The following is a 26,860-nucleotide window of genomic DNA, read 5'->3' as shown; positions in this document are numbered from 1 at the left end:
ATCAGGTGAAATTTATTTGTTTATTTTTACAGCAGGTTAAAAAAATAGTCAAAAATCTTAGTTGCGTTGGGAGAATCCAGACCTTGAAGTACCCAAACCTGTTTTTTTTTTTGAGTTTCTTGTTTCTGATTTTCACCCAGGGCAGCTGTCACCAGTTAGAGCATCAGGCTGTCCTTACTGGCCAGGATCATCGCCACTGCTATAGCAGTCAGTGCCATCAGCATCAGGAGCCACCGGCCACATTGCCTCTGTGAGGAGGGAGGGGGAGAAAAGAGAGAGGCCGTTGGTTGGTCAGAGAAGACACAGGCAAAACTAATCTTCCTCCTTCCCCTTCTAGCCCAGTAGAAAACCTTGGGTTGGTGGAGGAGAGAAAGCGTTTTATATCACTGTCTCTGTCACTTTGCCACCTCTCTTGGGATAAAATCACTTTACCAAAGGTCACTGGGCCAGCAAACCACAGCCAGCAGGGGCCAGGTACTTAAAAACTGATAGGAGTCAAAAGTGGAAAATAATTGAGCAGAATCATATTATTCTCTGTTTATATTCCTCTTGCTTTCTTCACTGCGCTCAAAATAGACTGAAAGTACACCATTTCATATTTCAGCCAGTAGTAAGTTTTTCCCTTCAGGCTCAAGAGTTCCATGAAAATTAGGCTTGGAGGCATGAGCCAGTGTTTCTTTTCATGGTTGCTATACTGTCAGTACAGTGAAAACCAAGCTGAATGGAGCAGGCTGGTCAGATGTTGGCAGGGGCTGGGCAGTTTTATGGGCAAGGTTTGGGGGAGGGAGGAAGCGTCTCGGGCTCTGTGGGAGGTCAGACTCTTACTCTGGGGGGCCGCTGTTGGCTCTGACTGAGCTCTTGTCGACAATGCTGCAGCTTACGCAGGCAGGAGAGGTACTCGTCACTGAGGTTGTCTAGTTCCGAATGCAGTTCTCTGCACTGTGGGGGAGAACACCACCAAGGTCATCACTACAGTTCTGGCGAGGACAGAGCCCAGGTAGGGGAGAGGGCCCTGTGTAAGCTACCCTGTCATTCACTGATCATTTTTACCGCCATCCTCCCTTCCCAGCCTTTGTCAGAGCTTTCAGTTTGCCTTTCGACAGTCTCACCTAGCTTATCCATGATGTGTTCATTTAAATGCATGTGTTACATTAAGTGTAATGCATATTATATATGTCATACATAATGCATATTATTATGTACTATATGTGTAAGTGCTTTTGTGTGAGAGTTGTTACGTGCAAGTGCTTTGTAAATAGGGACACACAAAAGGGAAGTTCCTATAGCACAGATGACCTGGAAGTGATCTTAGTGCAAGCCTCTTTGTGGGGAGCTAGTTGCATGTGAATACTTCCGGACATATGTATTTTGTGAGTATGTAGGTAGGAAGAGTTTTGTTATTTAAAAGACCCTGTATGAAGTTTTAAGATACTCATTGTACAACAGAGTTTGAGGAGTTAATGTATTTATTAAATGTGTTTGAGTTTAGGTTGACTTTCTGAAAAGTAACTCATTAGTAAAACCTTGAATAAAGATTGGTATAAAGAAGGAAAAGATTGACAAGTTAACTGAAAGCGAAGACGTTTTTATACAGGCAAAGGAATACCTACAGGCATCTAATCACAACTTCAGCTCTGAAATGCTTGCTGTCTGACTGACTTCCAGCAGTTTCCCTGTCCCTGGAGGATGAGTCCCTCCTGTCTGAGGTCACCACCTCACCTCCTTTTCCTTTTCCAGGAGCTGCAGAGTTTTCTTCTGGAGCTCGTCTCTGAAATCCAAGTCTTGCTCCTTCCCTGGACCCTCAGGCTCCACTTCGTTATGGGAGGGCTTTGGGCTTCTCACAGGCAAAGCCTGATCTAAAAAAGCAGCCAGATTCTCAGTGACAGTGAGGCCCACACCTCTGAGGAAGGGTCCTGATACCGAGAGAACCCTTTGGGGAGAGGGAAAAGGACTGGGGGGAACAAGGAAGAGCCTGTCGCTGGCCACACTGCATGGCTGGCAGTTCTCTGATTTTTAAAGAACTCTCATTGGGACCATGCTCAGCCTGGACAGGGAGCTGGAATTGGAGCCCCTTGAGGGCAAGGTTGGTATCTTTTCTCTGTATCGTTAGTCCTGCTTAATGCCAGATACTTTTAGAAAATGCTTATTTTCTTTGGTTGCATGTCACATCTTTTAGTCTGGTGGGTTTGCTGGATGCTTCAGTATAACTCCAGTTTCCTTCTGTCCTTGTTTCAAAATGGTGAGAATGGCAATCATAACCTAGAATTCATCTTCATGTAATTAAAGCTGGTTGTTCAGCCCCTTGGCAGTCTGCATCTTGGTGAAGAGAGCCCTGGACTGGGAGTCAGAAATTCTGGAATATTGTCATAGCTGTAGCCTTAATTTGTATGACCAGCTACCTTCATTTACGTTCATTTTCTTACCCATCCTACATGGGCATAATTCCTGCTTTATGTTTTTCCCAGCGATTGTGATGAGAAAACAAATGGCCATATGCAGGGAGTAAGGGAGGAACTTTCGCCCCCTTCAGATGTTTGGTGAGTTCTCAGGAAGCTGAGGCAGCAGACTTGAGGGCTGAGAGTGAGGTGACTGTTGTATGTGACATAGTTTCTACCTGGGGAGCTGGATCTGGTTTGGAAAGTCAAGGGTAAAAATTGACATAAAATCCTGAGTTCAAAATCAATTTATTGAAATGTTCAATACAGACGTATGTTTTCAGAGGGAGTAGAAATCCTTTCCATAGTTTATATACCTCTCAGGATAGGAGGTTAACTAGCTAAAGTGTTCTCAGAGCCAATGATGAGTTCTTAAAGTGCTCCTTTAGCTCCCTGACCTGAGTCCCCGACACAGAGTCATGTAGTCCATCCTTCTGCCTCTAGGAGGGCAAGGAAAGAGCAGTATCTTAGAATTTGTGGAAAGAAATTTGCTGACCTTTCTTTGTTAAGAGTTTCTCCTGTTTTTGAAGCTGTAAGGATTGACTCTGAAGCAGACCTGTTGGAAAACACAAGGAACTTGTCTGTGCTAGCGTATTTACTGCAAAGAGTATGTTTTCAGAACTTTGCTGAGACCTTAATAATTCTGTTCCCATCTGTAGTTGATTGAATTGTGTCACTCCCCCCTACCCCAAATTCATAGGTTGAAACCCTGATTTCCAGTACTTCAGAATGTGACCCTATTTGGAGATAGGTTCTTTGCAGAGGTAATCAAGTTAAAATAGGACATTAAATATTGATTAGTGTCCTTACAAGAAGGGGAAATTTGGACACAGACGTGGACGGATGGAAGACATGTGAAGAGACGGAGAAGAAAGCCATTTCCTCCAGGCCAAGGAAAGCAGTCTAGAATGGATCCTTCCCGCAGAGCCCTCAGAAGGAACAGCCCTGCCCGCCACCTTGATCTGAGACTTCCAGCCTCTAGAGCTCCGAGAAAACCAACGTCTGTTCTTCAAGTCAGCCAGCTTGTGGTGCTTTGTTACAAACACACCATCCTTACATCTCTTCCTACCGTGTACCTTTAAGTCTCTGCGTAAATGTTACCTGAGAAGGAGATTCCCAGTTGACCCCGTGTGTAATAGCAACTGTTTTCTCTGTAACCTGGTGTATTTTTTCCTCTGTAGCAGTTGTTAATACCTGATGCGTATTTGTTCATATAAACTCCATACTTCACTATATGTCTGTTTAGAATGTAAGCTTCATCAGGGAGGAAACCACGCCACTTCTGTTCATCACCCTATCCTCACTGTGTATCTCGGTGCCTGGCACTTGGTAGGGGCTCAGTAAATAAGTGCTGAATAAATAAAGGCATGGTTTTGAAGTGACTTGCCCATTCAGCCCCGACTGTGTAGGACCCCGGCTTCTGCTGGTGTTCTTTCTCCCTGACCCCTGTGGCTGCCTGGCTCTTTTTATACTCATTGCTTTTTGCGTGAAACTTCTCTGTCAGGGCGTCAGAGGTTAAGGTGGGAGGCAACCAGCAGAGCTGTTCATTGTTTCAGGTTCTCTAGCTTTTCAGAAATTGCCAGCTTTTCTTTGGAAACACCCCTTTTCCTCTTTGGCCCCGACATGTAATTGTAAAGCAGACAGCTTATTTTCTGAACCATTCCTAGTGACGGATCTGTGTGACAAACGTGCATGATAAATTAGAATATATAAAATAAGAACTACCTTAGAAGACACTTTGTGAAGGCTGCAGTTCTGGGGGAAATGCAGGTGGTGGTTGTGGGCATGGAGGAGAAAAGCAGAAACAAATGAAAAATGCCGGAGTCTAACGTGGGGCTTGTGAAGAGCTGTCAGTGACCTCACTGCCCAAGAAGAGGGTCTGAACAAGCAGAGGGAGATGATATGCCAAGGCCTGGGCTTTGCATCGCTCCTCTGGATGCCTTTTGTGGGGCAGGAGCCCCAAGAATGCCAAAAAGCCACCTGTGCTACTTTCAGAATCTGGAAAGGGACTTACTCTGCAGCTGCTGTACTTTGGTCACCAGGGCGAGTTTCTCCTCCTCTGACCTCTTTAGTTGATCTGACAATGAAATAAAACAAACCAAAATAGAAGAACCTAAGACTTAAAGAGCTCACCCCTGAGGCTGGAAATTAGTAACAGATGTTGTCTAACCCATGGCCTCTGACCAGTGTCAAGTGGAAGTTGCTCGCTCTTCTGCTTTTCCCAGTACTGAAGAGGTAAACCAGAACCCTACTACCTTGGACTTCATCTGGATCAACAGTGGGCTGAGTTAGGGTTGTATGTGTATATGGGGTTTTCCAAGTGGCTCAGTGGTAGAGAATCTGCCTGCCAGTGCAGGAGATACAAGAGATGCCAGCTCAATCTCAGGCTCAGGAACATTCCTGGTATTGTCTGGAACAATACTGGAGTAGGAAACAGCAGCCTGCTCCAGTATTCTTCCCCACCCCCCTCCCTTGCTCCAGTATTCTTGCCTAGAGAATCCCATGGAGAGAGGAGCCTGGTGGGCTACAGTCCATGGGGTTGCAAAAGAGTCGGACAGGAGTAAGAGCACAGCACAGCAGCATGTGTGTATAACTTGGTCCCCTCTCAGCTGACAGGGGCCGTGACTGGGAAACCTCTAGGCTTGGTGTTTCTGCTGACCTTTCCCTTTGAATTAGGAATGTGGTGACTCCCACGTGACTACAATGGGAGTAACTGTGCTCTGGCTTCGAGGGATAGGCTGGATCCTTTCTGTCTTGGTCTTGGATGATTAAAACAGCCCTGCCTATTTCTCGGAGTAAAATGAAATCTAGTCAGCCAAACAAATGAAAGACTGGCCCCTTTCCAGCCAAGCCCCCTTTCTCTGGGCTCCCAGAGGCCTCGAAGGCCTCCAAGGGCGCGGGTACCTTGTAGGTGCTGGGTGTCTGGGCTGCTCAGATCTCTGTCCTGCAGGCGTCCACGCCGGGCCTGCAGCTCTTGGTGCTCACTCTCCAGAAGGTGCAGGGCCTGGTTCATCTGTGAGTCCCTGCTGTCTGCGCCCTGGTGGGAGGGGAGGGGTAGACACAGGCAGGTCAGCGCTAGCTAGGGTAGAGGTGGCGGGCGGATCCCAAGGAAGAAGAAGGCTAGGAAACTGTAGAGTAACAGAGACAGAGGGAGTCTGAGGAAAGTGGAAAAATAGGAAAAGTTTTAAAATTCTTCAGTTTGCTCCATTCCTCATGCTTAACACCCAATAAGGGATTAGATTTTTTTGATATTCACAAGGGATTGGTAAATGCCCACATTCAGGAATGCCGAGTCATTGCTTTTCTAGACGACTTCACTTTATCTTTACTTCTCATTCTCACGCTATTGAGTTTTTCAGGGCGGAGGGGGTAGGCTCAGTTTTCACGAAGAATTAAGGTTGAAAAGGAAAGGGACTTCATGAGAGCTTTTTTGTAGGAGATTTGAGGAAGAGAACAGTGAATGCAGTGGCCAGTGAGGTTCTCTCCTATCTTAAGATGATTCACTTGTTGTCTCTTATCAAATAGGTTGCCTAGATTCCTGCTTCAGTAAAGGTGGGTCCTCAGAATTCCAATCCAACTAAGTAAAATTGACGAAAAACAGCAACTAATGTTTATTGAGGGCTTATATGTGCAAGGCATTGTGCTCAGTGCTTTGCATGGATTACCTCACTTAATCCTCACAACAGTCCTCTGATACAGTACTATTATTATCCTCATTTTACAGATGAGGAAACTGAGGATTAAGTGATTAGTTAACTTCTCCGAGGTAACACAGGTTGGAAATGGTGAAACCCTTGAGGATGCAAGAAACCACTATAACGGCTTAGAAAACACATTGGCAAGATGTGTGACTTGATACTCAACCTGTAAGTAAACTAGTGGCTTTTGTTCTGTGCCAACAATGGGCGTTTCTGAACTGGATGCCCTCCTCGGATGGGGTGCAGAGAGTGGGTTGGGGTATGGCAGTAGGCTGACGAATGTTCCAGTCCAGCCCTTTGCATTTGGATGCTGTCATTCCAATGAACACTTAGGTCATGTGCATGAGCAGTGTAGACATCCTTGCTAAACTCGGGTTTAGGGCTCCCAGCTGAGCAGGATCTTCTCTCACCTCTGTCAACACCTCCCTCCCCTAAATCCTGCCTTCCCTCCCCAGCTCCCCACCCCAGGGCCTGGTACCTGCAGTTTGGACTGAAGCACAAGGAGCTGGCTCTCTAGCTCTCTGTGCTGACTGCCCAGGGTCCTCCAGTCCTCCTTCAGAGCCTCATACTGGCCCTTCCACTCTTCACACTTCTGCTCGGCCAGAGCCAGGGACCGCTGAGGGAGAGCAGGGGAGAGGGCGGTGCGTCGGGGTGCCACTGGCTGCCTTGCGGCCTGAGCGCCCCAGGGCCCCCAGCCCCACGGGTCATGGAGCACCCCCACACCTGTGTGCTCTGAAGTTGCTGCTCTGCGCTCATTTTCTCCTCCAGCACCTTCTGCAGTGATTCCTTGGCCTTCTGCTCATAGCTGTTTTTCTGGTCTTCCATCTCTAATAGCACCTTTTTCATTCCCCAAGGGGAGTATTTCTGTAAATTGGATGCAATTCAACAAAGATACATGGAGCTAATGTGTTCCAAGCCCTGAGCAGGGATGCAGAAGTGAAAAGAAATTGGTCCTTGCCCACAAGGCAGAGATGTCAGTAATCTGGTGGACTGCTTTCCAGGCTGGAGGCAGGCAGGGAGAGTCCCTCAGGTGACGTGAGAAGTGAGTGGGGATGATAAACTGCCCCAGGCACGCTGAGCATTCTCCCCAGGGCCTTCCACAGGCACTTGACATCCAACGTTTCCCAGAGGAAATCATCTTTCTGAACCTGCTCCTATCTTGGTGAGCAGCAGCAGCATCTCCCCAAACCCGAAAGCAGGGAGTCACCCTTGATTTGTCTCTCACCTTCTCCAAGGAATCAGTTGGTTATCAAGCTTCGTCAAGTCAGCCTCTCTAACAGCTTGTGCCTGTATCCTCTATCGACTGCCACCTCCTTAGTTCAGACTCTAGTAATACTATTATATGGGTTATATAGTCTCCCTGTCTTCAAGTCTTGCCTCCCTTCAAACTCTTTTCAGTCCTGCAGCTAGAGGTTTCTTTCTCCAACTTCTATCTGATCATGTCACAACCTGCTTCAATCTCTCATTGGTTTCCAGTGTTCTAAGGTTCAAGTTCAAACTCCTTGGCATGGCTTTTACTTATAGGCCTAGACTTTCATTCCATGCTGCTCCAACCAAGCTGAACTGCCTGTAGGTCCCCTAAGCACTGTGCTTCTCAGCCTCTGCTTTTGCCCATAAAGCTTCTACTTAGAGTATCCTGACCCACCCTTTCCACCTGGTTAATTTCTGCTTATGCAAGTTTCAGCCCAAGAATCATAAAAATTCTGATAAACTTGGCTAAACAGGTCTATCCCCCACCTCTTTATGGATTAGGTAGTTTTATTGGTATTCACATAGTATCTATATTTCTAATCTGTTGACTTATTTGCCTCCTTTAAGCGATTGTCGGAGAAGGCAATGGCAAGCCACTCCAGTACTATTGCCTAGAAAATCCCATGGATGGAGGAGCCTGGTAGGCTGCAGTCCATGGCGTTGCTAAGGGTCGGACACGACTGAGCGACTTCACTTTCACTTTTCACTTTCACACATTGGAGAAGGAAATGGCAACCCACTCCAGTGTTCTTGCCTGGAGAATCCCAGGGAAGGGGTAGCCTGGTGGGCTTCCGTCTATGGGGTCACACAGAGTCGGACACGACTGAAGTGACTTAGCAGCAGCAAGCGATTGTAAACTCCTTTGAGGCAGGCAGCATTTTTTAAAAAATAAAATTGTTTTTATAGCCTCAGTGATCTGAACAATCTTTGGTAATCTCCAGTTTTAAAAATTAATACCCTAGCATTTAAAAAATTTCTCCTGCTTTCAAGATCAAAAAGACACCAGAGCAGCTTTGCAAATTCACTTGCCCTTCCCATGCTTTTCATTTTTATGCCCTGTGATTTCGGGAAAGCCATCAGCTTTTACTGTTGATTCTGGATTACCCAACTGGGTAAGAGATGGTCTAGATAATGCAAATTTAGGGTTCGTTATGAAATCATTTACATTTAGCTTTGGAATCATCTGAAAATTTGGATTTAAATATTGAGTGGGTCTTTTCTTGGAATTGTCATTAGAAGCCAGATACAGGAGTTATTGATTGAGATCCTGTGTCCAGGTTATTGGACTTAACTGTGCTGGTCACTGACCAGCTTTATTCCCCATTGAAAATGAGTAGCCTGGCGTCCTGGATTGTATGTCAGTCTCTTACGAGCTTGTTTGGCATTATTTAGTTAAGAGTCTGACAAAGTAGGTCATGCTGCAAAAATGAAAGCAGTGAATCAGCAAACCTGTAGACTAGATAAACTGTGTTCCCCTGAAAGTCCTAACTGCACGGCCACCTTATTTTCCAAACTCAAGTGGGAGCAGTCTAGTTGGTCCACCTCATTCTGTATCTCCCTCCCTGTCAGAAATCTATTATTTCTTGAGTGTGAAAACTGATTTTTTTTTTCTATCATATAATCCAAGAGCAGGGCAATCAACAGATTACTGGAGGTGGATAACAGTGCCACAGAAAGCCAGGAGTCACAGTCGTTTACTTGCTCCCAGGGATTGGTGCTAGATAGAAGTTGCCCATGGGATGAAAATCATTTTGCGAGACTTCACTGTAATATCTAATTAATCTCTTCTAAAATTAGGGCCTGAGAAGTGCTACCCAGATAAGCTGAATCTTTACCAAGGGCCTTGCCCTGCTTTCCCAGGTATTCTCAAGGTTTCCCTGGGGCTGGCAAAGCTCTGGTGCTGGGCTTCCTTCCCAGGGTGCAAAGGAGGGACACTGGGAGAAAGGGAGAGGCGGGTGGAGAGCGCGCTGGGGACCACCGTGGGAATGGTGAAGGCCAGGACCAGGTGAGCAGGATGTGTGCGCGATCTCTAGCAGGCGGCGTTTCTAGAGTAGACTTGACGTTCAAGCACTGTCTCCCTTAATTTCAGACTCCTGGGCTAGAGGTGTCCTCCGGAATGCCTACCTGGGTACAGGTGTACAGTTGGTTTTCTAAGGATCTCAGTTTGCCCTTCAATTTGTCTTCATTAAGCTGGCCCTGGAACAAATGGAATGAGTTAGTGAGTCTGGGCCAAAATATAGCATACAGAGACTTTTGCTGTGTAGCCTACTGCCTATAATAAACAGTGTTTGTGGAACTGAGCTCCTTTAGGAGGTGGGGAGGGGGAAAGATGGCAAGGGATGTTTGGAAAGAACATCCTCCTTTCCTCTTCTCTGGAATAGGTGAAGGAAGGATCAGACTGCTTCCCAAAGTCAGCTGGGAAGGTTTTCTATCGCTGAGGGTGTCATTGCAGGGGCCCATTTGAAGGACGGTTTCTACGCTCCCTTGCTTCCGTCATCACCTCTTCCCCTGTCTCTGGGCACCGCTACTCCTCACCTCCTCTCAGTCTAGTCATGGGCCATCACTCCTAAAGGCCAGTAAGGCTAACAGGGTCTCTCCTCCCGCGGGGGCGGCGGGGACATGCGTTCCCTCCCTTTCCCCCGACATGGTCTGAATTGTGTGCCCCTATCCACCGCCGCCCAGCATTCATATGTTGACGTCCTAACCCCCAGTACCTCAGAAGGTGACTGGATTTGCAGACAAGGTCCTTAAAGAGGTAATTCAGTTAAAATGAGGTCATTAGGGTAGGCCCATATCCAGTATGACTGGTTTCCTCATAAAAAGAGGAGATTCGAACATCAGGATGCACAGAGGGAAGGCCATGTGAGGACACAGGGAGAAGATGGCCATCTGCAGGCCACGGAGAGAGGCCTCGGAAGAAATCTGCCCTGTTGACAGCTTAATCTAACGCTTGCAGCCTCCAGAACTGTGGAAAAACACATTCTTGTTGTGCCACCCAGTCTGTGATATTTTGTTGTAGCAGCCCTAGCAAGTGGATACTGTCCTCTCCTGGCCACACACACACTCCCCTGAAGATGAGAAATTCTTTTAAGAAAGCAGGAAAGGGAGGAAGGGTGTTAAGGCAGGCTTTGTATGTGTGTGTGGTTGAGATGGTAAGAGGAATTCCCAGAAAGCCACATTTTATTTGTTGACGAGCTGGGTCTGTGTGGTGGCATTTTGGACGCACCAAGGCGGGTTGCTAACCTCGAGGGCAAGCGTGGAGAAAGGCAGGCAGGAAGGCCCGTTATCCGTTTCTGTTTTTCAGTATTTCTGCTGAGCAGCCAACAGCTTCCTTGTTGCTTTGTTCTTTTCCCCACCTGCAGATGGCTCCCTTTTGTTTCTCCAGCCCTGAGTATGATTGGGTGTGTGTGTGTGTGTGTGTGTGTGTGTGTGATTGGAGGTTGTGTGTGTGTGTGTGTGATTGGAGGTTGTGTGTGTGTGTGTGTGTGTGTGATTGGAGGTTGTGTGTGTGTGTGTGTGTATGATTGGAGGTTGTGTGTGTGTGTGTGTGTGTGTGTGATTGGAGGTTGTGTGTGTGTGTGTGTGTATGATTGGAGGTTGTGTGTGTGTGTGTGATTGGAGGTTGTGTGTGTGTGTGTGTGTGTGTGTGTGTGGTGTGTGTGTGTATGGAGATGGGGGAGGGAGGAGGAAGCATGCCGTGGATGCCGATTGCCCAGAGAAAAGGCCGTGGGTCTCATTAGTGGTAACTGGTTTTCATAGCCTTTCCCTGGGCTGTTCCAGCCAGGCCCGGTGGGACACTTGTGAGGTCTAGAAATTACATTTCTCCTCAGGCCTGAGTCGCCAAAGCCCCTCAGTCGTGCGGCTTGGCCGTTTCCAACTCTTGTACCGTGTTTGGTCTGTAACGGCCAGAGGAGGCTGTTCTGTGGTCTGTCCCCTCAGTGAGTGTCAGGGCACCTGGGGGAGGCAGGAAGTGGTATCTCACAGCTCCTGTTTTGGTTTCTTGGCTGATTCCTCTAACCCAGGGAGCCAAGGAGCAACCCCCCTCCCAATCTTTTTGCTTCCTGTATTCCTCAGCTGGGTCTTGCAAAAGCAAGAAGGCTTTGCCAAAAATAATTTTTCAAACTGCTTTCTGCTACTAATGTTTTTCGTAATGTCTCGTGTAAGAGCTGAGAGTCAGGGACTTGGCATCTACAGTAAACCACAGGGCTTTGGGACCAATGAGAGAGATGGACAAAGACTTGCACCGTTCCTGGCTTTGGAGGGCTGGGAAGAGTTACTCCCCTCAGTGGCCTGTCCATCGTTAACCCGAGGGTCCTGAAATCGACTCCCTCCACCCGGCGCCCCAGCTCCTCCTCTGCACTTCAGCTCGTCAGACTCCGTTTTCCTCTACACAGTGGACCCGAGTTTGTGCAAACTCTGAGAGACAGTGAAGGGTAGGGAAGCCTGGCATGCTGCAGTCTATGGGATTGCAGAGAGTCAGACACAACCGAGTGACTGAGCAACAAACGCTTACTATGCAGGATTCAGTCAGACCCACTGAGCCTGAAGGTTTATCTCGCAATAGTTTGGGGAGAAAACAAGTTCGTGGCGGTATTCTTACATTTTCCCCAGGCTCCTACTCTTTCTGGGTAGCTCCTTTCTCCTTAGTATGGTTTTAATCCCATATTTTTGCCTCTTCCAGCTGTTTTTGTATGTTAACCGCACCCCAGATTACTTTTCCATTCATGTTGCAATAGAAGAGAATTCAGGCTAGCTCCTTCGGTTGGGATGAAGGGCCACCCAAGTCTGAGGTTTGAATGCATCTCTGACCCGCAGCTCTGCCTTCCTCGACTCCCAAGTCAGGCAGGAAAGTTGCAGCCAAGTTGTTGCAAATGGGCCATGCAGTTTCCTGGTCCGAGCCCTAGGTCTCCCTGTACGAAGCCCAGTTGTAACAGTACGGGGGGAAAAGCACTTTTTACAGTCCAGTTGTGGGCTTTGCATCCCAGGAACCCGAGTTTCAGAGAGCAGAGTAGCGCCAGTTGTAAAAGGGAACAAGGCGGAGGCCATACACACCTGGTGCCGGTCTGAGGGCTTCAGCTCCTGCTGCTTCTGCTTGGCTTCCCCTGCCTCTGACCTGCTCTCCAGAAATACTACCACCTCACCTCAGAAGCACCAGCCCACTTCTCGTCTCTGTTCTAGCAGAGGTTGCTTAGGGCCAATCCCCCGCTGCACTGTCATCTGAAGATCTCAGTTTCACTTTGCAGAACTTAAAACCCAAGCGTGCCTTGCTTCGGGTCTGTATTGCCCAATACTGTGGGCTCGCTTTCTCTACTGCCCGAACCATTTCTGCTTTGAAGCTTGGACCCAGCTCAGGAGTCTCTGCAGTGCCCCAGGGCCTGCCGCATCCAAAAGGCCCAGCGTCAGCTTGGAGGCTGGAGACACCAGAGGGAGCTGGTCCCTGGTGTTGAGAGTTTGCAGGGAGCTGCCTGTGGAGCTGGGCATTTAAATTAGGGAGGCCAAATGGAAAGGAAGGCCTGAACGTAGCTGAAGGTCGGAGTCCCTGTTCTGGCCCCACTCTTCCCGTTGCTTTTCCCCAATACTGCAGTCTGAGATGGACCTGCTGAAGAAGGGGGGTGAATTGTCTGGGGGGAAGCAAGAGCAGTTAACTGAAAAATCTGAGATGATTTTTCTTAAAAACAGGAAGCTGAGGGTTGGCGGGGAGGAAGAAGACAGGAAGAGTGAGTATTAGTTGGGGAGGAAGGAGGAAGGGAGTAAACCACGGCCCCGGAGGAAGCCCTGCACCCTCCCCTGCTGCTGGAGCGTGGAGCAGAGCAGAAACTGCTCTCCTAGTCTGCCTGGGAACTGTCTCTCAGTGAATCCTTCCCGCCCCCAAGCCCTGGTTGTGTCCTACCTGGGATATTAGGAGAGCTTCCCCACCCCTGCTCCCACTCGGAGCTCGAGTGCCCACTGTTGTCAGAGAACGTTTTAAAATGCGGAGCTGAGCCATCGCTTTCAACTCAGGTCTGTGGCTGTGTTGCTTACTTATTTATGGGTCATGTGGGGTCTTGCTCTCCTGACCAGGGATCGAACCCTTGCCCCCCTGCCTTAGCAACACAAAGTCTTAACCACCGGACCTGCAGGGGAAGTCCCTAGTACATATGCTGCTGCTGCTGCTGCTGCTGCTAAGTCACTTCAGTCGTGTCCGACTCTGTGTGACCCCACAGACGGAAGCCCACCAGGCTCCCCATCCCTGGGATTCTCCAGGCAAGAACACTGGAGTGGGTTCCGTTTCCTTCTCCAATGTGTGAAAGTGAAAGGTGAAAGTGAAGTTGCTCAGTCGTGTCCGACCCCTAGCGACCCCACAGACTGCAGCCCACCAGGCTCCCCGTCCCTGGGATTCTCCAGGCAAGAGCACTGGAGTGGGTTGCCATTGCCTTCTCCGCATATGCTGCTAAGCGAGCATAACTCCACAGCTACTGGACAAGCTCCTTCCCAGGATGGGGCAGATGTTGCTAAGTGTACGACTTCAGACCCGAGGCAAGCACGCCCCATTGCTACCCTGCTTACTGCCTGCAGCAGTGTTTCTCAGACTGGGGTGTTGCACATTCTCATGATAAACACACACACACACACAACACACAGACACACATACAACACACACACAATAGACACAACACACATACACACCACACACACAGTACACACACCACACACACACCACACACACACCACACACACAACACACACACAACACACAGACACACATACAACACACACACAATAGACACAACACACATACACACCACACACACAGTACACACACCACACACACACCACACACACAACACACACACAACACACAGACACACATACAACACACACACAATAGACACAACACACATACACACCACACACACAGTACACACACCACACACACACCACACACACAACACACACCACACGCACACCACACGCGCACCACACGCACACAACACACACACAACACATACACACAAAACACACACGCTTGTCCTTTAAAAGGGAATCCATGACTATTTAAGTTCAACATACCCTATTCAGCAGAAAATATTTAAGGGCCATAATACTAGAGACCTCTCTGAGGTCTTCTCTTTGGAGCTCCTCTGACACAATCCCTTCTTTTCCGTCACACTCGGCCCGCCCCACGCTCTGTTACTCCCAGGCCTGTAGGCATTCAGATTGCTTTATCATAAGCGACCTTATCCTTTCTACTTTCTCTCCCCCTTCATCGTTCCTGCTTCTGTCTTGGTTGGGCTTCCCTCGTGCCTCAGCCGGTAAAGAATCGGCCTGCAATGCAGCAGGCCTGGGTTCGATTCTCTGGGTTGGGAAGATCTCCTGGAGAAGGGAACGGCTTCCCACTCCAGTATTCTCGCCTGGAGAATTCCATGGACTGTGTAGTCCAAAGAGTTGGACACGACTGAGCAACTTTACCTTTGTCCCGTCAAACTCCTCCTCAGTCCTTCTAGACGCAGCTAAAGTGGTCCCTTGCCTCTGGAGCCTACCCTGTTCCGCCACAGGCAGAAGAATCGCTCCCTTCTCTTCTGTCTGGGTCCCTTTGTAGGAAGTGCTGTTACAGCTTGAGCACGCTGCAGTTAGGTTTATTTATGACTTGTCTTTCTCTTCCTGGCTGCTGTGGGAAGTCTACTGCTTTCTGCGCCTGCCGCACCCAACCCAGCACATAGTCGGGACTTATCGGACATCTGTTGAATAAACGAATGGGACAGTCTCATTTAGTTCAGCCCCGGAAAGCACCTGGCATGCACAGCTGTCTGTCTCAGGGAACTACTGTGCTACGAAAACCACTTCCTTAAGCAGCAGGAGCCCTGAATACAGACACCCAAATCCAGGTACAATGACCGACATGAAGAGGGCTGGCTGAGCCTTGGAGGTCTCTTTGACATCACTGCAGGCTTCGCAGTTTTGTTCCACGCCTTCCTGTCCCAGGTAGGATGGCTTTCTAAGCACAGCCGTCTACGTGGACGGTCAGATGTTCACAGAGGCCTGTGAGGCTGTGTGCTCTGTCTGTGCACCTGTGGCTTTCTGCTCTGGTGGCATCAAACTGCTTAAACACTGCAGTCTAGGAATTTCAGTGTGGAGTCCAAGGACCCCTGGGAATCCAGGATCTGCAAGGTCTTCCCTTTTCCAACTGTATTTCTGTGTAAAGTTAGATTTTCCTCATGTATTTTAACAAAACAATGTATTAACAACAGATTGAATGCAGATGCAAACATGAGAATCTAGTTGTCTTCTGTTCAGACATTAAAAATATTTGCATAAGTATAAAGCAGTGCCACTTCTCTCACTATTTAAAAATATTTTTCAAACAGTATATAATTTAAGTTCCCATGTAATCTGTCTACTGTTGTTTTAAACTGAGTGCATATTTTAAAATTCCTGTTTTCACTTCTAAATGGTAAATATAAAAATTCTTTGGATTTTAATATTGTTTTTTAATAATAATGCTACATGTGGGGTCTTAGCTCCCCAACCAGGCTTTGAAACTGTACCCTTTTTCACTGGAAGTGCAGAGTCTTAACCAGTGGACCACCAAGGAAGCCCCTGGATGTTAATAATTTTAAAAGAATATAAAGGGGTCCTGATAATAAAAAGCTGGAGACTATATCATGCCTCTGGTTCTTTGCCTGTGCTGTATCCCCTGACCAGAATATAGTTCTTGTTGTCACATTTGCCTGGAAAATACTATATGGATAGTCAATGCCTTGAAATATAACTATAAATACTTCCCTGGTTCTCCCCTTGTATTCTACTATATCCTGAAAACACTTCTTTTATTTCTCATATCTCTTCACTGTTTAGGCATCTGTCTCCCTGAGAAAACCACAAGCTTTCTAAAAGCAGGAACCCTGTCTGATTAATCTCTTTATTTCCAGTGCTCAGTGCAGGGAACATGATCTGTGAATATTTGTTGAATGAATGAACGAAAATCAGGAGATCTGAATTTGGTTCCGGTTCTGCCTCCGACCAGCACTGTGACTTTAGCAAGTCACCTGACTTCCCTGACAGTTTCCTCATGGGCAAAATGAGAAAATTAAACTAGATAATCGCTCAGGTCCCTTCCTGCTTTCACATTCATGTCTGGGGCGAGAAGTAGGTGCATGGTGGCTGAAAGTTAATATGAATTCCATACAAAATAGTTGATGTTTACCACAGTCAGTGACAGGAACTGTACTGACACCTTCTTTTGTTTTTTCCAACAAATTAAAAAAAGGAAATTCTTGCCCCTTTTGACTCTGGGTCTTCTTCCCTGGATGAGTGGCAACGTGGTCCTCAGCTGATGACCCTGGATTCGGCCAAACTCTCCCATATATCTACTGTGACATGTTGGATGTCTAACCCTACCTTTGGCCTCTACCGTAGTGAGAAAGCTCCTTCTCTTGCTGCAATGGTACGGAAAGAAGAACGAGATGGGCACATATAGAAGCCCCTGAGCTTTGTTCAAAACAAAGGTTCCCCTTACCTTCCAAGTGCTGTCAGAGGCCTGAATCAAGGTAGACAGTAGGTCTTGGAGAATCACCATTTTCTGTTTTAGAACCAGCTCCCTTTGTAGGGCCTCCTGAGGGGCAAAATGCAAGTGGGTTAAAATTAACCTGGAGGAGATGTGAGCAGACACATGGGGAGCTAAGGGGAGAGTTCATGCTACTTACTTTGAGGTACTCAGAAAGCTGGATGATTTCCTAGAGAGAAAGAAAAAGGGTGTTTAAGAAGACTGTGAATTCCCCGAAATCCTGGAACATGTAGCCTGAGCCAGGATTGGCTTGTGCTAAGTGAATTTTCTTCCTGGACTCAGGGTCCCTCCAGGCTTCCTTGTCTGTGCTCATCCAGGGAGAGGATGCCCCATCCATCCCAGCTGAGTTTACCAATGAATTCCAGGGCTTGGAGATGATTAGATGCCATGTGATTCTACACCTCCACCATGAGGATTTTCTTACCTTATCTAGAACTGCAACTCCGTAACTGGAAGAGAAGAAAAACAAAAATGGCAGTGGGTTAAAGAAACAGGCGTGTCAGGAGGTATTGATTCCTTCTCTCATCTCTTCTGGAGAGCCAATAGGGTGGGGAAGGCCCTCCTTTTTCTTAAATAAGGTGGATGTGGAAGTTCCTTGTGTTCCTCTCCACATGCTGGGGGAGGGTATTCAAGTGAAAGCTTAGAAGAGAGGAGTGGATGGGCTGTGGGGAGCTGGGGCCAGGAACATGAAAGGTACTCACTTGGTTTGCTGACTGGCATCATTCTTGATTGTTGACTGTGCTTTTTCTGCCTTTGTCTGAGTGCCTGAGAGGGAGGGGATACGATGATTCAGGAGGCATGGGGGAGACAGCGAGGGAAGTGGGGAGGTGAGGGACTCTCCACTGCTGGCAAGCTGGAACAGCTGTGGCAGGGTTCTCTGTAGGCCTCAGTGAGGGCGGGAGGCTCTTACCACGGTGGTGTTTGGGTGCCTTCTTGATGGGAAAGGTCTGTGGTGGAAGGCCACCAGCCTGGGTGGGGAGGTGGTCAACTGGGTCCCTCCAGGCGCCTGAAGGAGTACGGTGTTCGGTTGCAAAGACCTCGGAACTGGTCCCTGACACCTGGAAAGCAAGTGGAGAGTGGGGTGTTGCTGCGAGCCTAGCTAGAGCATCTTAGAACAGGGTTCTCTGGCTGACTGCAGAAAGATGAGCCAGTGATTAAGTTTCGGGTCCAACACCAAAGGAACGCATTCTAGCCTTCACAGCCCCAAGCTTCCCCCTGTTCCTACCCTCCCTGGTCCTGGCTGGTAGGATCAGCTCCTCCAGGCCAGGCAGATGGGGAGTGGGGCTGGTCTCCAGTTAAAAGCGTAAAGGCTTAGTCACTTGGTCGTGTCTGACTCTTTGTGACTCCATGGATTCCTCGGTCCATGGGATTCTCCAGGCAAGAGTACTGGAGTGGGTGGCCATGTCCTTCTCCAGTGGTTCTTTCTAACCCAGGGATTGAACCCAGTTCTCCCACATTGCAGGCAGATTCTTTACCATCTGAGCTACCAGGTCTCCTGTTACTTTCTCTCAAAACCAGGGGAACCGGGGTCAGGTCCTGCCTTTCCTTGGTCTCAGTCTCCTGTCTGTGTAGCGAGGAGTTTGGAGTAAATGGTCACCAGGGTGCCTTCCTCTCAGGGAAGAGGACCGCCTCCCTCTCAGCGCCAGCTAGAAGGTGGCTGAGGGTCGCTAAAGAGAAAGTAGGCAGCGACAGGGAGGAATGTGTAGCAGTCGTGTCAGTCACAATATTTTCTTCTTACAAACTAAAACTAAAGTCTCAGAAATTCTGTGTTTGTAATGTAACACAAAAAGGCTAAGGAATGCCTATAGCAGCTAATCATGCAGATTAAATCTCAATAAACCTTACATAACCGACAGGTTCAGGAGGAGTTCTTTAGGCAACTGTGTGTTTTTTTTTTTTTTCCTCTCCTTAAATTTATTTTTTTTTCCATGAAAGCATTCAGAAACCTTCTTGCCTTAGAAAGTACACAGTTGGTTTTCTTTTACAGTTGGACTCGAGGATCCTTTTTCTGAATAGCACCTCCTGTGTTGGATAACAGATGCACTGGCTAAGAAAGCCTGATAGAACACCTACTCTGGGGACAGGACAATATCAGGCACTTCCAGGAACGTTAGAGCACCCGTCCCCGCTGTCCACATGCTCTCAGCGTGGATAGGAAGACACAGATAGTTTTCTGGCTGAGCTCATTTCAACATACCCTAGTTTTTTTTGGTCAACACTGCTCCTTCCCAGGCTAGACTGATGGGCCCTCTAAGAGTTACACAATCTTCAAGGATTTATAGCCTCCTAAGGACCACAGAGAGCAGAGGTGGCCTGAAGAAGATAGGGCAGCTAAGGTTTCCTGGACCAGATGTGGCCTTAGGTGAGTGAAGTTAGTAGAACTGGGATGGCCCAAGAGAAGGTGGGTGATGCAGCCAGCCACCTTATAGAAGAATGGAGACAAGAAACATGTGTGTGTGTGATTCAAGGGGGACATTAAGAAGATCTGGCTTGTGTCCCTGGCCCACAATAAGCATTCAGTGAATGTTTGTTGAACAATGATGAATGAATGCTGTAGGAGATATATCTAGATAGACTGAATTGGAACAAATACTAGGAATTAGCTATGAAATTATTTTTCTCTTTCCTAAAAGGCAAGTGCAAATCAACAACAATAAAAAGTAGGTAAACAAGCCCCCCCTTAACCCCGCCCCCAAAACACAAGAAGAAAAATATCTGAACAAGTAACTGGCTAAGGGAGACTGTATGATGACTGCGGAAGGAGGGACTTCATTTAAATCAGTTTTCAGTGACCTTGAGCCCACCCACCCGCCTTGCTCCCGCAGACCACCCGCTCCAGGGCAGTGTGTTCCTCGACATGGCCCACCTGCTGTCTGGGGGAAGAGATCCTGCTGGCCCAAAACACGGGCTCCGTGAGGTCAGTGGCCCGACCTGTCCTCTTGGAGGGGCCTGGCTCCCTGGTCGGCGGGCTCTGTGCCTCGTCTTTCTCCTCCACCTCCAGGTTCCTCCGTCTGAAAAACTGCTGCTGGCGCGCACTCCGGAGCTGTTCCCTCTGCTGGGTCCTTGGGGCCTTCCCCACAAGGCGGCAAGTGGTCACGTTGGGGCGGCAGCGGCGGCTCTCACGGGTCTCCTGCCGGCGCTCACTCTTAGCCTCGTAGCTCTCAGCCCACCGGGCCAAGCCAGGGGCAGGCCTGGGGTCTGGGCCGATCATGATGACTTCCCGAGCACCTGTTGTTGCTTGGCTTCCAGTTCCTGGAATAGCTGCCCGAGTCTGCCCAGTGCCAAGAGGGAGGCAAAGGGGAGGGGTCAGGAGATGGGTAGAAAAATGAGCACCTCTCTAGGTGAGGGGGCAGGAACAGTACCGTGTCCCATACATGTGGGCTGAAAACTGAGGCGGGGGTGATGTCACGCAGGGATTCAGGACTTCTGGGTCCAGTCTCTCAACTAATCTCTGCACTTCTCCGGCCTGCGCCTCCCCTTCTATAAAGTGGCGAGAGTCCTCTGGCTGCCACTTCTTCCTTGACCGAACATCTCAGCCTAACATCATCTCCACGTTAGGGGAACATGAGAAATAGTTGATAAAAATCACTAAAAGCCTATAGCCCTTTGGATGTCTTCTAGAGAAGCAGTTAAATTGGCTCCCTCTTCCCCAATCTAAAAGGAAGGCCAGCATCTTTATGCTCTCTTGGCCTAGTTACTAAAGTACTAACAGGTGAGTGACTTTTCTCGAGACCTGGACAGCCAGCCAGACCCTGCAAGGTGCAGCCAGTCCATGAGCAGCACCCACTGCCCTCTGCTTAGCCTTCAGCAGCTGGCTCATGAGCCTGGTTCTGGGCGTGGTTTAGGAGGGAAACCCCGTTCTGTTGCCTCCAGTCATGGGGTCCTGACGTCGGTCCCTTGACATTCCACTCCTGGCCGATAAACTGAGCTGTGACTCTCAGGTTCAGGTCAACCCAAATCAGTCTTGGCTGAGCACCTGTCCGTTACTGGCCAAAGGCCATTTCAGAGCTTTCAGCTCAGCATCTATCTGAGCAGAGGGTTCCTTTGCTTTCAGAATCTCCTCCCTGTTAGGGCTAAGTGTGGTGACATGTCTGCTTTCCTTAGCCCAGAGCCAGACTGTGTCATCTGCAACCACATGGGTTATACCTAAATAAGACTGTGTTTCAAAAATGAAACAAAAGTAAACAAACTCAGTAACCAGAAGTCCCCAGGGAACCAGGCTTGGTGTAGAGGCCACACTTGCTGTGCCTCTACACAATCTTACCTGCTTGCTCATGTCACCCCCGGCCCTTGCCCCTTCTTCCTTCTCTGTGCCCTGCTATCTCTTTCCTACTCTCCCTCACCTATCTTGTGCAACTTTGTTCTCCTAGAACCCTCTGGGAGCTTGGCTAAACTGGGCTGGACTTAGGGCCTCCCTGGTGGCTCAGCTGGTAAAGAATCCACCTGCAGTGCGGGAGACCTGGGTTTGATCCCTGGTTTGGGAAGATCCCCCTGGAGAAGGAAATGGCCACCCACTCCAGTATTCTGGCCTGAAGAATTAATTTCATGGACTGCATAGTCTACGGGGTTGCAAAGAGTTGGACACGACTGAGCGACTTTCACTTTGGCTGCGCTGGATTCTGAGCCCTGGAAATTCTGGTCCCTGCTTCCACTGGTCCCTGGAGTCAGCCCAGAGACTCAGGAAGGGAGAGGGACTTCCCCTTACAGCTGCTGCTTCTGTCCATCCACAGCCTCACTCCCCACCACCTTGGGAACGCAGTTCCTGCGTCGTAGGTCAGAGAAGGGTTTCTCAGCTTCAGCCTGCAGGCGTTTGCCGGCTTTGGCCCCTTGGGTCTTTTTATAGGTCAAACAGACTCAACAGGTAGCAGCCTCTCTGCCCTTATAATTGGGACATCCCTGCACGTCCCAGCTCAGTCTGGAACTCTCTGCAGGATTCTTGCTCTCTCTCTGTGATCTTGCCATTCCTTCTCGGGGGTCATGGGTGGGACGGCTCACACCCTGAGTGGGGTGGTCTTTCGTGGTCAGGCCCTGTCTGCTGTCCGGTGCCTGACTCTCCAGGCATGGAGGGGGCATCCTCTGGTCTCCGGCAGCGCTGACCCCATGCCGAACTGTGAAGTTGTCAGTGCCCGTCCGCTCATCCCGTCCCTGGGTGCCTCTCCCCTTTCTATAGGCCTTCCTCCTCGCTCCTACTCTGCAGGGTCCTCTTCACTTCTCATCTACCACTTTCTCCATTTAAAGCTTAGGAAAGGATCTGAGAGGCCCATTCCTATCAAATTATGAGTGACTGGATGTGCAGGTAAACTCCACATTCAGAAGCTATGCTTGTGGTGTCCCAGGCCATCAGCCCTGGCTATTCTGCCATAGATGGGGGAGGCGAGGACCCCTGGCCATGGGCTCAGACTGCGTGGACTCCTGTCCTGGCCCTGCCACCCACCTCCCATCTTTGTGTCTCTGTCTCCTCATTTGTAAAGTGGGAACCTGCCTCCTAAGGTTATGTGTCCAAAAGAGAAAATGCATGCTAAGCGTCAGGGACATAACACACAATAAATATTAGCTTTTATAATAGCATTATTATTACTCCCGTCCTCCTGATCTTGGATATTGAAGACTCAGTGCTATAAGACAGAGGTTCCAAGCTAACCTAGCACTCCAGGACCCAGAATGCCCAGTCCTCCAATCCCCCCACCCCCTTCTTCTTTGAGGGGTACTGTTTACCCCACGGAAGGGATGCTGGTCCCGGGTTGAGACCATATTTACTGTTGCTCTGTTCATCTGACTTCTGGGTGTGGGCTACAGGGAGAAAGGGCTGCTTTGTGGTCTAGAAACACCACCATCTCAGTTAGGCCCGGCAGAAAGGCAAAGGAGGGTGAGTGAAGAACCGGTGGGTGGCCTGCCTGCCCCCCACCTTTAAAAGGTGGGGCGCTAGACCCCTTCCCTGTGTGGTTCATGGAGGAGACGGTGGAGAACACTCCTGCCTCCTCTGGCTGTGTGTCGGGGGCAGATAAGTATACGGGCTTTGTCTGCACCGGTTCGTTGAAACACGTGGCTGCCCTGCTCTGCTTCCTCAGGAGCAGACTTTGGCACCTGTCGCCCAAGCTGGGGGTGGCAGTAGAAGGAGGGTCCTGGAGACCCTCCTGGACCCGAGACTCTCACAATGGGGGCATTTGGTGTGGCACAGCTGGGTAGAATCATCCCAGCTTTCCGGGAGGTCTCAGCTATTTCAATTTTCTCTAAACACAAGAAGCCATGTGGACAGCTGACTGACAGAGATGGGTTGTGGGAGAAAAAGGAACTGGTCCCCTTCTGGTTCAAAGAGAGGTCACTGGGCCACTGCCCGGGCAGCCCTTGGCAGCCTCACAGGCCTCAGCTGGAGCTCTGGGAAGAGGTGGTACTGGCTCGGGGGGGCTGTTTTCAGTGCCACCGGCAGGTCAGGGTGCTGCCCTCACCGGACAGTGCTTTGTCGCTGCCTTTCCCGGTCTTGGCTCCTACTTCCTGGCTGTGTGTGTGATGAGGGCCTTCTGCATGAATGAATGGTCAGACCTTCCTAGTCCAGAGCTCTCAGCACAAGCTAGGAACGAAGGGCCTGCACCCATGCTGCTGGGAAGGCAGCTGGGTGCTACGGGGTCCCTGCAGGGAAGGGAGCTGTAAAGTGTAAGGCCCATCCCTGGGAGCCTGCATCCTCAGTCGTCTGACTCCTGGCTCGTCTCATCCAATGGATGGAGCAGAGGATGCTGGGAGCTGGGCCTCTGGAGACCAACATGGGACACTTCCCTGGTTCCCCACATCCAACACTCAAACCACCGGAGAGGACAGTGTCTCCCTCTTCAGCCCAGGGAAGCTGGCAGACAGAGCGTCTTCCGCCCCACCCCAGAGTCGGAGATCCCCAACCTGGATGCAGAAGCCTCCTCCTTCTCAGTTACCTGAGGTCCCAGGCTCCAACCCCAGCAGCTCAGGAAAACATCCCAGCTCCTGGGCAGGTCTCGGCTGTGGTCTCCAAAGGGACAAGATCTCAATCCATGGCTCAGGGCCCCCTGAGCATTTCCCTTCCTGGTAGTGTCTTTCTTTCTGCACAGCAGCTTTGCTGAAACAGGAAACAGACAAAGCCACAATACTTGCTCACCCCAGTTCCTCTCTCTTGCTCTCTGGCATGATCGGAGGGGCCCCTAAACCCTTGAGGCCTCCAGGGCCGAGCTCAGGAGCTCCTCCCACTGGTGGGCACCCCAACCGCCCTTTCTCTTCCTATTCGATTGGCCTGAACTCTCGGACAGTTTCACATCAAAATTCCCTTTCCAGGATTAGACAAAGATGAACCTATGGGTCAGATTCAAACCTTACAACGTGCAGGGCTGGAAAAGAGACACAGACATAAAGAACAACTTGCGGACACAGTGCGGAAAGGAGAGGGTGGGATGAATTGACAAAGTGGGATTGATAGATATATATATATATACACACTGCTGCTGCTAAGTTGCTTCAGTCGTGTCCGACTCTGTGCGACCCCATAGATGGCAGCCCACCAGGCTCTGCCATCTCTGGGATTCTCCAGGCAAGAGCACTGAGTGGGTTGCCATTGCCTTCTCCAATGTGTGAAAGTGAAGTCGCTCAGTCGTGTCTGACTTGTAGCGACCCCATGGACTGCAGCCTACCAGGCTCCTCTGTCCATGGAATTTTCTAGGCAAGAGTACTGGAGTGGCTTGCCATTGCCTTCTCTGGTTATATACACTACTAAATTGGGCTTCCCTGGTGGCTCAGAGGTTAAAGCATCTGCCTCCAATGTGGGAGACCTGGGTTCGATCCCTGGGTCGGGAAGATCCCCTGGAGAAGGAAACGGTAACCCACTCCAGTATTCTTGCCTGGAGAATCCCATGGACGGAGAAGCCTGGTAGGCTACAGTCCACGGGGTCGCAGAGAGTCGGACACGACTGAGCGACGGAACGGACGAACGAACGAAATGTAAAACAGATAGCTAGTGGTAACCTGCTGTAAAGCACAGGGAGCTCAGCTTGGTGCTCTGTGATGACCTAGTGGGGTGGGATGGAGGCGTGGGGTGGGAGGGAGCCTCAAGAGGGAGAGAATGTGTGTATACATAGAGCCGATTCATGTTTTAGTACAGTAGAAATTAACACAACATTGTGAGGCAATTATACTCCAATTAAATTAAAAAAAGGATTCAAACCTTGTAGTTTCTACAAAGGGGAAAAAAGGCCTTTTTCATCCATAAGAGAGGTTCCCAGTGTTGGTTTTTATCTGTATCAGGTAGTTTTCTGTGTAAGGATTTTCTCTTGCCTTTAGTTACCTCTTCTCCATCCTAGTATCATAAAGAGGTTCTGCTCCTCTAAAGTACTGGTATTTCTGCAGAACTCTGAAAAGAGGCCACTGAATTTGCTCCTTTCTGAAGCAATGGGATCGGGGACAGGGGATAGGGGAAGGTGAAAAGATGGTGGTTGATTGATTGGGGGATAAAGGGAGCAATAGCAGGCAGAATCTTATGAGAATTTCCTAGTCCCCTGAACTAGGAAATTTGGGGGAAAACTAAAAGGAATTTGTCTGTGTGCCTTAAAAGGGAACTATTATAAATGCAATAATCAGGAAATTCCCAAGATGTTTAGGGTAAGATGATGGAGAGGGGACCGGCTTGGGACAAATTAACTGAGTGGCTTTGTAGCCTTGTGCAGTTCACCTTGTCCGAATGGTCCATCCATGTCTGGATGGATGATTTATGTGGCTCCCACGAAGTCCAGGACTTCACATGCGAGGCACGTAATGAGCCTTTTAGACAGCTGTGATAAGATAACAGTTAACAACACGTTGGGAGTGTGTCACAGTCTTCTTGGTCGCCTACCCCTGCCTCCGTTCTCTGAGGAGAAAAAGAACAAGGAGCAGGCGGGGACGTGTGCTGAGGAAGGATTCTCAAGCACGGAGACTGAAGGCGAACGACCTTTCCTCCGGGTGAGAGACGACAGCCTGGGGTCCTGTGCCTGAAGCTTGACCCGTGGAGCTGGGGGTGAGGCCAGAGGGGTGGAGCAGCCCGAGACGCAGGGTAAGAGAGCGCTATGGGTGTAGAAATGGGGGAGGGTTCTGGAGTTTTAGGGCATAAGAACATAAGAGAGGACAGGCGATGGCAGTAGGAGCTCCTGTGGGCCAGCTATTTGGGTTCCACTGAAAGTCAGAAAGAAATGAGTGTGAAGACGGAAATCTCTTTTAGGGCTCTGCGTGCAATGGGATGGGCTTCCCTGGTGGCTCAGACGGTAAAGAATCTGCCTGCAATGCAGGAGCCCCGGGTTCGATCCCTGGGTTGGGAAGATCGCCTGGGGAAGGGAATGGCTACCGATTCCAGTATTCTTGCCTGGGAAATCCCAGGGACAGAGGAATGTGGCAGGCTGCTGTCCATGGGGTCGCAAAGGGTCAGATGCGACTAAGCACAGCACAACACGGAGGTAGACAGTTTAATAGTCTAATACACAGATAGGCTAATCGTTAGCCTGCCTCTGCCTGAGCGTTCCCTTCCTTTGCTGTGGGTTAGTAAGGAGGGGGATTTAGATCAGGCCCCTGTCGAGTGGATCACCTAGCATTTACTGGTCAGCATTCTGTGCTTTCCCTCACTGTTTTCAGGTCCCTTTGTTGACGGTCAAATCCTGAACATGATCTCCCTGATGGATGCTGAACCCTCTATGGGCTCCCTTGAAGGGGTAAACACAGGATAGGAAAACACTTTGCTTTACCCTTCACAACATCACATGGGAATGTGTAGGACTATCAGATTTTATGGTAGGGTTGGGGTAACAAAAGGGAATCCCAATTTTGAAAGAGAAAAATTTAAACTGTATGCTAATGTGACTTTTCCCGTACTCCAAGAAACAGCACTAAGTTAACCCTCTATAGGGTACCCCCCATGGGAGCTACTGGTTCTAATCTTGTTCCCCACTTCCACC

The 26,860-nt window shown here is 49.3% G+C and overlaps 1 protein-coding gene across 2 annotated transcripts; it reads right to left on the bottom strand.

Moving 5' to 3' along the window:
• Position 1: 1 nt before the first annotated feature.
• TRAF3IP3 (TRAF3 interacting protein 3) lies at positions 2 to 23,984 on the bottom strand. 2 transcript variants are annotated; one of them, XM_055419003.2, is made up of 16 exons: positions 23,849 to 23,984; positions 19,795 to 20,199; positions 17,839 to 17,986; positions 17,630 to 17,693; positions 17,353 to 17,377; positions 17,068 to 17,097; positions 16,881 to 16,976; positions 9,509 to 9,580; positions 6,857 to 6,997; positions 6,612 to 6,749; positions 5,340 to 5,472; positions 4,450 to 4,512; positions 2,932 to 2,991; positions 1,720 to 1,856; positions 826 to 939; positions 2 to 248 (listed from the first exon to the last, which is right to left on the bottom strand). In XM_055419003.2, the coding sequence occupies exons 2-16, from the start codon at positions 20,137 to 20,139 to the stop codon at positions 156 to 158; spliced, it is 1,659 nt and encodes a 552-aa protein (XP_055274978.2). In that variant the 5' UTR covers positions 20,140 to 20,199; positions 23,849 to 23,984; the 3' UTR covers positions 2 to 155. The 2 variants fall into 2 exon arrangements, with proteins under 2 accessions (XP_055274978.2, XP_055274979.2); XM_055419004.2 differs by lacking the exon at positions 2,932 to 2,991.
• Between the last annotated feature and the right edge of the window lie 2,876 nt (positions 23,985 to 26,860).

This window comes from Moschus berezovskii, chromosome 17 (assembly GCF_049115385.1).
Source record: "Moschus berezovskii isolate FMDL1 chromosome 17, NW_MosBer_1.0, whole genome shotgun sequence".
Lineage (NCBI taxonomy): Eukaryota > Metazoa > Chordata > Mammalia > Artiodactyla > Moschidae > Moschus > Moschus berezovskii.
Note: the sequence above shows the minus strand (reverse complement) of the source record. Positions and strands in the feature narration are given on the sequence as shown.